This window comes from Cololabis saira, chromosome 2 (assembly GCF_033807715.1).
Source record: "Cololabis saira isolate AMF1-May2022 chromosome 2, fColSai1.1, whole genome shotgun sequence".
Classification (NCBI taxonomy): Eukaryota; Metazoa; Chordata; class Actinopteri; order Beloniformes; family Belonidae; genus Cololabis; species Cololabis saira.
The window spans coordinates 6,091,190-6,104,965 of NC_084588.1; the positions used below are offsets into that span (position 1 = coordinate 6,091,190).

At 46.8% G+C, this 13,776-nt stretch overlaps 1 protein-coding gene across 1 annotated transcript in view; it reads left to right on the top strand.

The window, feature by feature from the left end:
* Positions 1 to 360: 360 nt before the first annotated feature.
* plekho2 (pleckstrin homology domain containing, family O member 2) overlaps positions 361 to 13,776 on the top strand; it is a 45,395-nt gene continuing 31,979 nt past the window's right edge. The window contains exon 1 of the mRNA XM_061736954.1: positions 361 to 720. Within this exon, the coding sequence (XP_061592938.1) occupies positions 712 to 720 (9 nt within the window). The 5' untranslated portion in view covers positions 361 to 711. The remainder of the gene's footprint in view (positions 721 to 13,776) is intronic.

Here is a 13,776-nt window from a genome sequence, read left to right on the forward strand (position 1 = left end):
AGAAAGTAAAAATAAATAAAACATTTCTGAGCCTGTATACTACAACAGTATAATAAAATCCTGTAATGATGGCTTTTAGTTTTGGTGTCCATCCCAAGAATTTAAGTGGCCCCATCTGGCCCCCCCTAGGAAACTTTTCTGGAGGCGCCCCTGCCGATGAGGTGTCCCTTGTTTATTTTCCAGGGAGTTGGCCACCCTACTTTCAGTACCAGTTTCCTCTCTGATCCATGAACCAGTAGGACCAGTGATGGATCCATCACCCGCCACACCCGGCCGGTGATGAGCTGGAACCAGCAGCCAGAGGCTGCAGCCGTAAAGGCTCGTTTATGGTTCCGCGTTACACCGACGCAGAGCCTACGGCGGGTACGGTGTACGTGGCCGCGTACCCTACACCGTCGATTTAACGCAGAACCATAAATCATCCTTAACTCCTCCTCGCAGTCGAGGGTGTGAGTGAGGACTTCTACCGGAAACCAAACTTTTTTCTTCTCACCCCCCTCTCCTCCTCCTCCTCCTCCTCTCTGAGGCGAAAGAGGAAAGCGATGCTTCTCTCGGCCCCGTAGCTTCAGTTCCTCCTTCTGAGTTCTCCTCCGGCCGCCATGAGTGCGCGGCTCTGCAGCGGAGACGCGGAGTAGCGGAGAGGAGCAGACCCGCGGAGGAACGGAGTAGCGGAGGAACGGAGGAACGGAGTAGCGGAGTAACGGTAACATCATGGAGCATGTGAGTAGTCTCTGGGTCTGGGGGTGGGGGGGCAGCCCTGGGGCCGGCCCGGCGGGGGCAGCCCCGGGGTCGGGGGGGATGAGCTGGACTAAACTCTCCGGGGAGAGACCAACTTCAGGCTGATTTATGGTTCCGCGTCACACCGACGTAGAGCCTACGGCGTACGGTGCGCGTCGCCGCGTACCTTCGCCGTAGGCTCTGCGTCGATTTAACGCAGGACCATAAATCAGGCTTTATACAGCAAAGTTAAGGCCCGCATAACGGCGGCGGGGCGAGCTCCGGTTTCTGCTTCATATGACACCTAACTTTCACTATCTGCCACAGCCGGCGTTGTTTGCCCCCCCCCTGTCCCCTGTCCCCCCCCCAGCCCACCTGTGGCTCCAACTTGTTGGTCGGGGTCCACCTGCACCACAGGGGCTGCCAGCCCCGTCCAGGGGACCCCCATGTCGGGGTGGGGGGGACCCCCATGTCCCCCCCACCACTAAACTCCAGCCCTGTGGGGGTGGGTGTGGACCCTGTCGGGGTGTGGACCCCCGTGTCCCCCCCACCACTAAACTCCAGCCCTGCCGGGGTGGGTGTGGACCCCTGTGTCCCCCCCACCACTAAACTCCAGCCCTGCCGGGGTGGGAGGACCCCCGTGTCCCCCCCACCACTAAACTCCAGCCCTGTCGGGGTGGGTGTGGACCCCCATCCCCCCCTAACCCCTCAACCTCAGCCAGAGGCGGATCTAGGATGTCAGGAGATCCGGAACTTATAAATTCAGACCCTTTTACTATAGAAATGTTACAATAGTCAGCGGCTGCTTGAACTGGTTTCTTTCGTCAGAAAAAGTTTTTTTTAAAAGTCAAGTTTTTTTGGTCTGGCGCCCTTTTTCCACTCGTTTGGACGTACAGTAGCTACAGCTCGGTTTGCAAAAGCTCTCTACCACTACCAAAAGTTTTCTACCACTTTTAAACACACCTGGTATGCCCAAATTGTGGGACATTTCTCTCCACTTTTGTCCCTTCTTATTGAGGTCAGTTATTTTTCTTCCATGTTGATCGTCTCTGATCTACTACCCGCAAGTTTTGTTTCACCCTCCACCACCTTCTCTCCTGTTGGACACTGCCGAGAGGTCGTCACAGCGCAGCACGGGGAAATTAAAAAATGTTCAATTCGGGCACAGGCAGGCGCGCCGCAAACGCCGCGGCAGGTGCCCTCTCGCGTGCCGGCGAGCTCGGTCCCAGTGCTGGTCCTGGGAGGGACGCGCTGCTCAAGGGCAGGGCAGCTCCGAGTCTCGAGCTGTTTTTCACACACCCCTCACCACAGTCAGACCCGGAACCCTTCTAACCCAGGCTTTGTAACGCCACCCACCCAGTCAGATCAGACACAGTTGGGATTTCAGGTATTTGTGAAAGATGCTTTGTGTGGAAAAAGAGCAGGGATAAGTTATCTACAGTAAGAAGAGCAGTCACATGTCTCTAAAACTCAAGCCTGGGAAGTACTAATGCAAAGTTTAAAGCAAAACAACAACGGAACCCTCCCAGGACTCAAACATGTCATTTGAGGAAGCGACTTTACTCGAAAGAGGAAGTCAAGCTGGGGCGCAGTGCGATACTACTGCATGCAGTCAGCTGCTGCACGCACTCGCATGCGCGCACCGACCCGCCCTCCCTGACGCTCGTCAGCCTCAGTCGGCCTCAGGCCAAGCTTTTCCTGGTGAACAGAAGGATGCTCTCTTCTTTCATCTCTGGCCAAATATCCAATGAACATTCAGGTGAATCTCTTCCACATCTGAAGACTGAACTTTGCAGCTCTTAAATTATCTTTTATGTGGAAGAAATTCACCTGAATGTCTTGTCACGGAGGAAGAACATGGTTCATTTGTTATCAGTCATCAGTTCCGCACCACAGATCAAGGTGTCATATTTTAATGTGGTCTTAACTACATTTTAAAAACTTGCTTTTGCAGATGATGGTGCGTGGAGAAGTTTACCTAGATTAACCAAGCTGTGAACTTGCAATATGTGACTAAGACAGAATTGTGCTTAAATGGAACAAAAAAGTTTAAAAAGCCACAAACTATCAAAATATGACATGACTGAAGAGAAAGAAAGGTTTGTTTTGCAGAGTATTTCACTGTTTGGGCTCGTCCCACACCTTTTATGGTGCGGAGCAGGCCATGTAAGAAGTGTTTTCAGTTCCACGTCCGCAACGCCTCGCTTTACACCTTTGATGCAAAAGAAGAAGCGCGCGTTGGCTGCAGTGTTTGAACATTATGAGACCACTTCACGTGGATGTTTGTAATTATTGTGCGCAAGCTTGAACATATACAGTATACACTCACATACGCAGATGATGGTCTTCTCTACCTGTTCTCTCAAAGCGTTTTTTCCTCTCTTCATTATTATTCACTCTACCATGTCTTGATTTCCTGTACTGCCCCCCCAAAACAAAAAACTAAACAAACAACAAAAAGCTAAACTGAGATCCTCGCAGGAGACGTATAGAGGGTATGGATTGACGTCACTTCCCCACTGGACCAGCCGCCTTACTCACACTGAGTGGCAAAATTGGCTGCAGCTAGTAGGGGAAACTGTGGAGAAGACGGGATAACAGCCGATTACCGGCTTAAATTAAAGGCAGTTGGACTTGACAGTGACCTGTACAGTTACCCCAAGAACCAGTGGTCCATGGACATTAATATTTGGTACAGTTACCAAGAACCAGTGGTCCATGGACATTAATATTTGGTACAGTTACCAAGAACCAGTGGTCCATGGACATTAATATTTGGTACAGTTACCAAGAACCAGTGGTCCATGGACATTAATATTTGGTACAGTTACCCCAAGAACCAGTGGTCAATGGACATTAATATTTGGTACAGTTACCAAGAATCAGTGGTCCATGGACATTAATATTTGGTACAGTTACCAAGAACCAGTGGTCCATGGACATTAATATTTGGTACAGTTTCCCCAAGAACCAGTGGTCCATGGACATTAATATTTGGTACAGTTACCAAGAACCAGTGGTCCATGGACATTAATATTTAGTACAGTTACCCCAAGAACCAGTGGTCCATGGACATTAATATTTGGCCACGAATCCAGTTTCCTGATATTTATATGTCCTTAATTTCTACGCCGGGGAAATACACGAAGCAAAGCTTGAAGGCTTACAAAAGTCTTGACGCTTGGTCCTACTTCAAGGCAGGATTTGTTGTAGAAATTAAAGTGATGAGGACACTGAACTTTATGATTTGACCGTTTAACGTTAGCTACCCAAAAATCCAACATTACCTGATACAAAATGGGAATCTGCAAATCCACGTTTCGGTGCCTGGAATCCAGTTGTTTCTGTGAATTGCAGCGATCCATTTTTCCTCTTAAGCTTATTTTTTGGCAGTCTGTTAAACGATAACTCCAATTAGTTGCTAAATCTATGATTACAGTCGATCGCACAACAGCTCTTTCCCATTTTAGATGTTTTCCAGTTGCTCAGACTGAAAGTCTATGCTGCCACTCAGTCTTTCTGACACTCAGTCTTTCTGACACTCGGTCTTTCTGCCATTCAGTGGGCGTAACCCGCCGTGAAGTCGCATCTGTGACGTCATGCGCATTCCCTCCATAGGTCTCATGTCTGAGTCATCCCTTCATGTCCATCGCTCTGACCCGGAGCACATGTTGTGACGTGTGTTGCTGACCCACTCAGCGCAGGGAAACAGACGGCCACATTATCTGCAGGGGCAGAAAACAACTAACCCTCTCTCAAGAGTGCCACACAGTGCCACATAATGGCTGTGTGTGCCCCGTCCTCATGGAGCCCCCCTGAACTTTCTTTCTGTTGCTGAAAAAGGGCCTTTTTCAGCAACAGAAAGAAAGTTCCCGTCATGAATGCGCGTGTGTTCTTGCTGCAGGCTGCTCAGACGCTGGAAAGAGGAGCAAATATCCCTCTTCTCTGGGTTTCAGTATTTGGTGCGGACAACACAGTGGTCTAATTCAAGTTTGTAAAGTACCACATTGTGTAATCATTCGTTCATCTACAGTACTCTCTGTAACACAGAGAGATTTCTTCAAGTACCACTTAAGATGCTCAGCTTTGTTGAGAACAGTGTGCTCCTATTCAAGTCTGCTGTCAGATAAATATTCTGTTAAATGTAGAAAGAACACACACACGTCTCAAAAACTCTAGTTAAAACTATCATAAATATGTGATATGAACCCTGAGGACGTTTGTTGAGACTGATCACTCATCAAAACTGATTCCAAGTCATTTCAATCTATGAATCAGTCATTTACCTGGATGTTGGAGCTCAGATCACTGTCTGCTTTAATTATTCCCTGTCAGACTCTGGGTCCATTCTGAGTGGATATTACTCATTATTATATATTATTATCATGAGGTTCCATATTTATGCGCTGAGGGGACTTTTTGGACTTCACACTTCTGATCAGTTCTTCCTTTTATGTTCACGGCAGGAAGTGGCGGGTTTGATCTGACAGATCTGCTTTTATGGCATCATTTGCCCCCTTCCTTATTCAAAAAGACTTTTTCTAATGTGAGAGGAGTTGATCAGCTGTATGGTGACGGGTCAAAACGGTGTGACTGTTAAAGGTATTATCCATGATTTTGGAGAGCTAGCAAGATTTGAAAGCCCCGCCCCCTCCTACCCCTCCCATCAGCACTCCGTCCAAAGCCACGCCCCCACAAACTTTGGGGAACGCACATTTGCAGGAGTCGAGTTTTCCAGGACATTTTGGACAGCACATTTTCAACAAAACTACCCCATGTCTCATTCACCTGTAAGTGAGGCCGGTTTTAGGGGGGGCAGGGGGGGGCTGTGCCCACCCAAACGTGCGTCCTGCCCACCGGCGTCTCCATCCCGGCGAGAGTGGAGAGCAGAGAGCGGAGAGCGGCTGGCGGTGCCCTGCAGGCTCTAGAGCCACGGCTACGGCGTAGGCTACGGCGTAGCCTTCTTCTGTTGTAATAGACGCTATATAAATAAAATTGAGTTGAATTGAAAACCAATATTCTCTAAAAAATGCCAATAATCGTTACATTACATTGCATTGTTTTTGTCTATTTGTCTGATGTATGAAAGCAACAGGAGAAAAATCACAGGAACGTATGTTGCTCTTCAAGGAAGAACATGATCAATAACGTGATCAATAAGACCTTGGTGAGAAGGATGATGCTTCGAGGTGTGATTGTGAGAGTGTCACAAATTGTTTCCAATGCACTGTTGTTAAATCTAAAAAAAGAAAAAAGTTGCTTAATATTACAAGATTACGTCAGATGCAAATAAACATATTCAGGACATGCTGGAGATACATTTGTATGTTGCTGTGTTGCTGTCTCTTCTGCTCTTTTAGTTCTACGACTGACTGCATTGACTGTTGATCCTGCTACGTTCAGTATTTATGTCTTCTGACAATAAAACAGCTCAGGAAGGGGGAATTTGAAACATGTGTACTGGCCAACACAATTCAGACTCTACTGCGTACGGGTCCACCAGCCCTTGTGAGCATGTTACCACAGCAACGTGATTTATATTACAGCATAATCACAAGCTTGCCATGGAACTGCTTTGAGCTGCTTCCCTGTAGGGGCCTATTGCATGATGGGATACGGTACATAAGGCAGGCAGTTGCATATTGGACATTTTTCAGGAAGCGGCGCACCTCTACTTTTTGCAGATTGCGGATGTGCATTTGCCGTGGTCGTACTGTGCTGTGTACCATGCTTGGGGCAGTGTTGTGTAGAGGGCTGCATTTGCGTTGGGTCACGCCAGGTCCCGCGGGACCCAGCGCAAATCTGATGGGAGCGGGCGGTTTGAACTTTGCTGCGGGCGGCTAAAAAAAACACTGCGGGATCGGGATGTAGCCTAGCGACAAGATGGAAATCAATGACGTGGAAAATAAACCTCAAACAAGGTCTTTACAAAACAAAGACGAGGCAAGGCAAGTCAGATATTTGGAGAAATTTCGTTTAGAGTCTGTGGAGCATCTTGGAAGAGACGCAGGGATTGGAACCTCAATCGGTCAGCAGCATTCTCTACCTCCACAGCAATGTAATGGCCAAGGGATTCATTTGTTAAATTAATGAGTTTAGTTCGTTAACTTTCTCTATTTTATGTTATTTATTGGTGTTATTTGAGCCAATCACAGTCTACTCTCGTTGCTATAACCTCAATCACATAATTGATGCGTGAAAGGTGAAATAGCTTGTGGATGATGACAATGATGGATTTGCATCTAACTTTCGGTCAGGTGACCTATGAACTGTCAATTATCCATCAAGCTCCACAGTGATCATGTAACATTAAATCAGATAGATTTGTCTGGAAATTTCTCATGCGGGACGGGAGAAGACACTAAATCAATGCATCTCTATTATTGTGCAGCATGAATCCTCAGAGTTTTGCGGATGCGGGTGGGAGTGTGACACACACGTTGCGGGTGCGGGCGGTAATGGTCAGAAATGCAGCGGGAGCTTAGGATGAAGAAAACAGTCCCGGGCATGGTTCTAGTGTTGTGTGCAGTGTTGTGCAGCTCTGCTTCAGTAAAAATCCTCATGTTTTCACCACATCCACATATCCATGTACATTAACGACACTTTTACAGTTGTAGTTATATGTGATCCCAATGAGCGGTAATACCGGGACGACAGCGCCGTGAAAACAGCTCACCGGTGCTGCGACCTCGCTGCCGCTAACCCAACAAAACGCAAGCAAAGTGTCTGTCACAGTTACTCTCTTAAATGTGTTTTCAAAGTTGCTGAAGAGTTCATAAATTAAATTTAGCAACAAAATGGTCAAGCAGGATGCGGTGTAGACCTACAGGACCTTGAGTGGAAGTCAGCCCTCAGCTGACAGTTACACGCTTGGTGAGGTTTCATGAGTCGACCTTTACAGGCACAGCTCTGCATGATTGAAACCAGTCACCATTCTGTCTCAAAAAAACATTTCAGATGGAGTCTTGTTCCCCCGTGTGCTGATAAAATGATCCTTGAGAGGATCAGTGAGATGATCAGGGAGATGATCAGTTAGATCAGGGGTGGCCAACCCTGCGGCTTGCGAGCCACATGCGGCTCTTTGCCCGGTTGCATGCAACTTTATTTGATAGGTGCATTGAAAGACAGACACATAGGAAGTGGGGGCAAAATATGCCGCGACTGGAATCGAACCCGCATCGCTGTACAGGGGAAGGTGTACATAAGTCGCCTGCTCAACCAATTGAGGTATACGGGCGCATGAGCACTCGCGTTTGTGACGGAAATAACTTGGAGGGAAAAAAATCAACTCTCAAAATGGCAGGGAAAAAATGCACGGCTAAATGAAAATGTGAAGATAAACACAGGACGTTTTTAACAGAGTGGGAGAGTTTAATATATATAATATAAATTAAATATTAATATTTAAGCAATGCATCACGACAGGCCGTGCTATATGCTCATTATATCACAGCTAAGGGGCGTCTCCAGCCCGACGCGGAGTGACGTATTACCTTTATAAAACGGCTACCAATAATGTAAATATGAAAGAGGAATACACAATCTATTTTATGTAGTTTTTAATTAATCAGAAATACATATTATCCAGTAAAAATATCCCCACTGTGGAAAAAAATAGTCCCATCTCTCCAGATGTAGCTCCGCATGTCGTCTTTTGCTCATCTTGCACTCCTCAATCCATTCATCCATCGTTAGCCCTCACCGGAGATCAAAGTTTACCGTCAACATGCCTAATTAATTGTTAACGAAAATAAAAAATAAACTTTCACCCCAGCTACTTTTTGCTACCTGCTGTAACCGTCAAAAAATATGTAACAGTTGGTTGTTGTCATGGACACATTGTTGTTTTCCTGAAGTGGAATGATATGCTGTGATAAGGCTTTACAATAGAAGCCATGGTAGATAAGATAAGATAAGATTGTTCTTTATTTCTCCGTCAATGGGGAAATTCACTTTTGCAGCAGCAGTACACTCAACACACACATGCAGGGAAAGGGTAAAAATAATATGCTCATTATACCACAGTTAACAACCAATCAGATTGCAGGATTTCACCTTTCCGTTTTCTAATGGTATTTTTATGTCTCAGGGAGTGAGAGCAGGAAGTGAGGGATGGAGCAGTTGATGTGTGCATGTGGATGATGTGGCTCTTTGCAGTAACACAGTAACCAATTGTGGCTCTTAGCCTCGGACTGGTTGGCCACCCCTGAGTTAGATGATCAGTCAGATGATCAAGGAGATAATCATTAGACGATCAGTTATGATAAGATGCAGTTCTACGGTGGTGAGGGATGTCTTTTAAATTTCTGATTTGCATTTATTCATATGTGAGCTTACAATAAAGACTTGGCTGTAGTTTGAAGCCCCTTATAGTGCCCTTTCATTGTGAAAGGAAGAATGTGGGTGTTGAAGTGCTCATGTGCATAAATGCTCGGACATGATTCCACAAAAAACATGTCTTCCTCCTCAGTCAACTGGTCTGTGACAGACACCAACCGGTCTGCCAGCATCTACGTATGGGGGTGACTTTAAAGCTGTGTGATGTCAGGATGTGATATCAGCGAAAGAGAGACTTTGACGGCGGTTTCTTGTTCATTTTATTCAACCAGCAATGGCAGCAAAAGTCTGTTTGGTGATCCAACTCTGAGGTGCAGATGTTCATAAACCTGGTGCTGAGGAGAGAATTAAAAAGGGATCTAGACGGAGATAAGGAACGACCAGATCTACCAGGAACTCTGTCACTTCATAGCTGCTCACGGCTCCAGCTGACTTTTCAGCAGCGCCGAGACAAACTAACAAAAAAAAAGTGTCACCACTTGAAGCTTCTCTCACTCTCTTTTTTTAACTTGGTATCGAACACAAGCCACAGACCCAGCAGCACATCTATCATCTCCTCCAGGTTCTACATCTTTAGTGTTGTTGTCTTCTTCCTTTAGATACACAATCAAATATGTCACAGCAGCTTCGCTCCAACCTCCTACTTCTGATCCAGGTGCTGAATTGTAGTGGAAAAGAAACCAGGCCCAGTTGAGTCAAGTAGAGTAGGTACTAGTGGAAAAGTGCCATTAGATTCTTTCCTCTTTGCAAACACGCCAAAGCCTCAGGGCTGACCTGTGGTCTGCGGTACCACATGTAGAACAGAGAGCTTTATTTTTGGTTATGAGCGAGGTTTCGATAACAATGTGCTGCTGCACTATGTATTCAATTAGACATAATGTGATCTACAGGGAATAAAAGTGCAAGGTTTTCAAGATGCACAGCATTTTTACCTCAGAAAATTCAAATTTAGTTATAAAATTGAATTTATGACAAATATTCAGATTCCGATATGTTTGTTGTGTTTGACCTCTTTGCTGACTTACTCCCACATACTCCCTGCTGTCAGCACCGTCACCCCCAGGACTCTGGCAGGATGCTGATTCAGTCAACCGCATTTTGTCATGCAGGATTAAGAATGACACATTCTCTCCAAAACAAGTTTTTGATGACATTCTTTTGAATAATTTAATTTAGTTGCATCTGAAAAACACGTTGTGGGGCTGTTTGCAGCCATTGCAGATAACTTTTCCTCTCCCTTTCAAGCTCTGCCTCTCCACAGTGAAGGACCACTTCCTAGGTAGTCTAGGAACAATGGCCCCTACCCGAGGTAGAACCAACCACAACAATGAACTTTATTATCTTTAGGGTCTCCTATTAGTGAAATTGGATGTTGTGGTTTTTGATTTTGGGGGGAAATTTGTTTTATTGGCTCTTCTTTAGAACTACTCCAAACCCTGAAAAGGGGCCAATTTGGACAATTCGAATAGGGAGAAAGTGAGAAAAAAGCCCATAACTTGAGAATGCTTACTCTTTTCTGCATCAAACTTGCTGAGGTATGAACCAGGTGGCTGTCCACCATCATCAAACAGTCAGAAAATGATTTACCTGAGAAAATAGTGAAATATAGCACTGTAATCATACCTTTTAGTTTAGAATTGTTTAAATTGTACTTTTTGGTAATAAAAACATATAGGACTCCTTCACCTTTCTCTCATTTATCAGAAAAACATAAAATATACTATTACTTCGTTGTCTTGAATGCTATTGAATACTAACCAGTGGTGTTCTGGAGATATCTGGTACAGTTCTCTTGAAAATGAGATTTCTTTAGACACAGCCCCTCTCTGAAACATTCAAATTAAGTCATTCTGAATGGAGGATTAGTGGCATAATAGCCTATAAGTTAAGTATCTCACTCTGATGTTATCATATTTGGAGAGGGGAATGCCAGGTGGCTGAACTACATCACCAGATAGTCAGAATGTGACTAACCCAATAAAATTAAGTTTACCTATATTACAACCCTCTAAAACGGAGATACGTGTCACAATACATTTACTGAAACTGGAACATCAATCCAATCTACATATATAGTAATACTTCAAACATACAAACAGAATACCCAATGACAGGATAAGACGCCTGCGAAGAAGCAGGGGTCTAGGTGTTAAAGCACTTTTGCAGTTTACATTAGTTTTGCACAGCTGCACAGATACAACGTTAATCCTCTGTGCTCCAAATGTTGGGTGTGTTGTATTTGACGGCTAATTCCAGCACATGTAATGGCTCGGGTCGTTGTGTCAGGGCAGTGATGTCAGCCATGACCCAACTTCCCCCTCTGAACAAGCGCGTGTGCCTCTGACTGCAGGGTGTGGACTGTTTTATGGGTTTATTGCAAAACAGTTTTTATTACAGCGTCACAAACATAGAGAGCTGATCCCGTCTGAGTTGAGCTACTTCAGATTTGACCGTTTTTGAATTTGAAATCAAGATGCAAACCCTAAATGTGTTTCAGGTGGACCTTTCTAGGCGACTTGGTCTGTGCGTGGGCGTTCCATCGTACTCTCTATTTGACGTGCAGGTAGAAAAGCTCATGATAGTTGAGCAGAAATCTATGGTTAAAGCGTTTAGAGATGTACTGGGGGTAAACATGAGCTGCGCTGAGGGCTGCAGATAGTTCCAGCTGGGCAGGTCAGTGGGAAAAGCAATGAATGCCAGATGCGTCCTGACCTAAATCTTCATGAAAAACACATGTCTGCGAAGGTGTGTCTCCTCTGCAAATCCCTGCACTTCTCTGCTCCTCTTAGAAGACAGACGGCACCAAGTAGCTTAGTTTAACGTATCTGAATTTGACATCTTCATCACCATTTGTCTCGCTTTTGAATTTCTTTTAAAACCTCTACACACTAACAGGAAGTTAATCTATTTTAGCATCACCACCAGAGCACTGACAACACACTTAATATATCGAGATCTGAGGGCCGTCCTGGTAGAGGTTTGGTGTTAGGCAGAGGAGCTCCGTCACCTCCATCCTGGAGGCTGGAGCTCCGTCACCTCCCTCCTGGAGCTCCGTCACCTCCATCCTGGAGCTTCGTCACCTCCATCCTGGAGCTCCGTCACCTCCATCCTGGAGCTTCGTCACCTCCATCCTGGAGCTCCGTCACCTCCATCCTGGAGCTCCGTCACCTCCATCCTGGAGCTTCGTCACCTCCATCCTGGAGCTTCGTCACCTCCATCCTGGAGCTTCGTCACCTCCATCCTGGAGCTCCGTCCCCTCCATCCTGGAGCTTCGTCACCTCCATCCTGGAGCTTCGTCACCTCCATCCTGGAGCTTCGTCACCTCCATCCTGGAGCTTCGTCACCTCCATCCTGGAGCTTCGTCACCTCCATCCTGGAGCTTCGTCACCTCCATCCTGGAGCTTCGTCACCTCCATCCTGGAGCTTCGTCACCTCCATCCTGGAGCTTCGTCACCTCCCTCTTGGAGCTCCGTCCCCTCCCTCTTGGAGCTTCGTCACCTCCCTCTTGGAGCTCCGTCCCCTCCCTCCTGGAGCTCCGTCCCCTCCCTCTTGGAGCTCCGTCACCTCCATCCTGGAGGCTGGAGCTCCGTCACCTCCATCCTGGAACTCCACCACCTCCATCCTGGAGCTTCGTCACCTCCATCCTGGAGGTCCGTCCCCTCCCTCTTGGAGCTCCGTCACCTCCCTCCTGGAGCTCCGTCCCCTCCCTCCTGGAGCTCCGTCCCCTCCATCCTGGAGGTCCGTCCCCTCCCTCTTGGAGCTCCGTCCCCTCCCTCTTGGAGCTCCGTCACCTCCCTCCTGGAGCTCCGTCCCCTCCCTCTTGGAGCTCCGTCACCTCCATCCTGGAGGCTGGAGCTCCGTCACCTCCTGGAGGCTGGAGCTCCGTCACCTCCCTCCTGGAGCTCCGTCCCCTCCCTCCTGGAGCTCCGTCCCCTCCATCCTGGAACTCCACCACCTCCATCCTGGAGGCTGGAGCTCCGTCACCTCCTGGAGGCTGGAGCTCCGTCCCCTCCCTCCTGGAGCTCCGTCCCCTCCATCCTGGAGCTCCGTCCCCTCCATCCTGGAACTCCACCACCTCCATCCTGGAGGCTGGAGCTCCGTCACCTCCTGGAGGCTGGAGCTCCGTCACCTCCTGGAGGCTGGAGCTCCGTCACCTCCTGGAGGCTGGAGCTCCGTCCCCTCCCTCCTGGAGCTCCGTCCCCTCCATCCTGGAGCTCCGTCCCCTCCATCCTGGAACTCCACCACCTCCATCCTGGAGGCTGGAGCTCCGTCACCTCCTGGAGGCTGGAGCTCCGTCACCTCCATCCTGCCTGTTCTGTTTCTTTAACATTTCTTTCATTTTCTTTGAACACGCCAAACAGAAAAAGGTTTTCAATTTAAAAATTGGCTTGAATGCTAATCTAAACTTTATAAACTGCAATTAAGCAACTTTTTATTGCATTGTAATAAACGAATAATAAATAAACTAGTAATAAAACACAAATAGACTTTTTTGTGATAGATTTGTTTGTTCCTGCTGTTCTAAAAAAGGTTTTTGTTTTTTTTCTAAAATATGCTGTTGCAAATATAAATACTTTAATCTGCAAATCAAAAGTTTTGTGAGTTGATGGGCCCAGTTTCATGGGACGCTACTAGATGCAGAAATGAAACTTTCAAAGGTGTAAGATGTTAGTATACAGTAGTGAGCAAAAAGCCAACAAAAAAAACAAAAAACGGATTGGA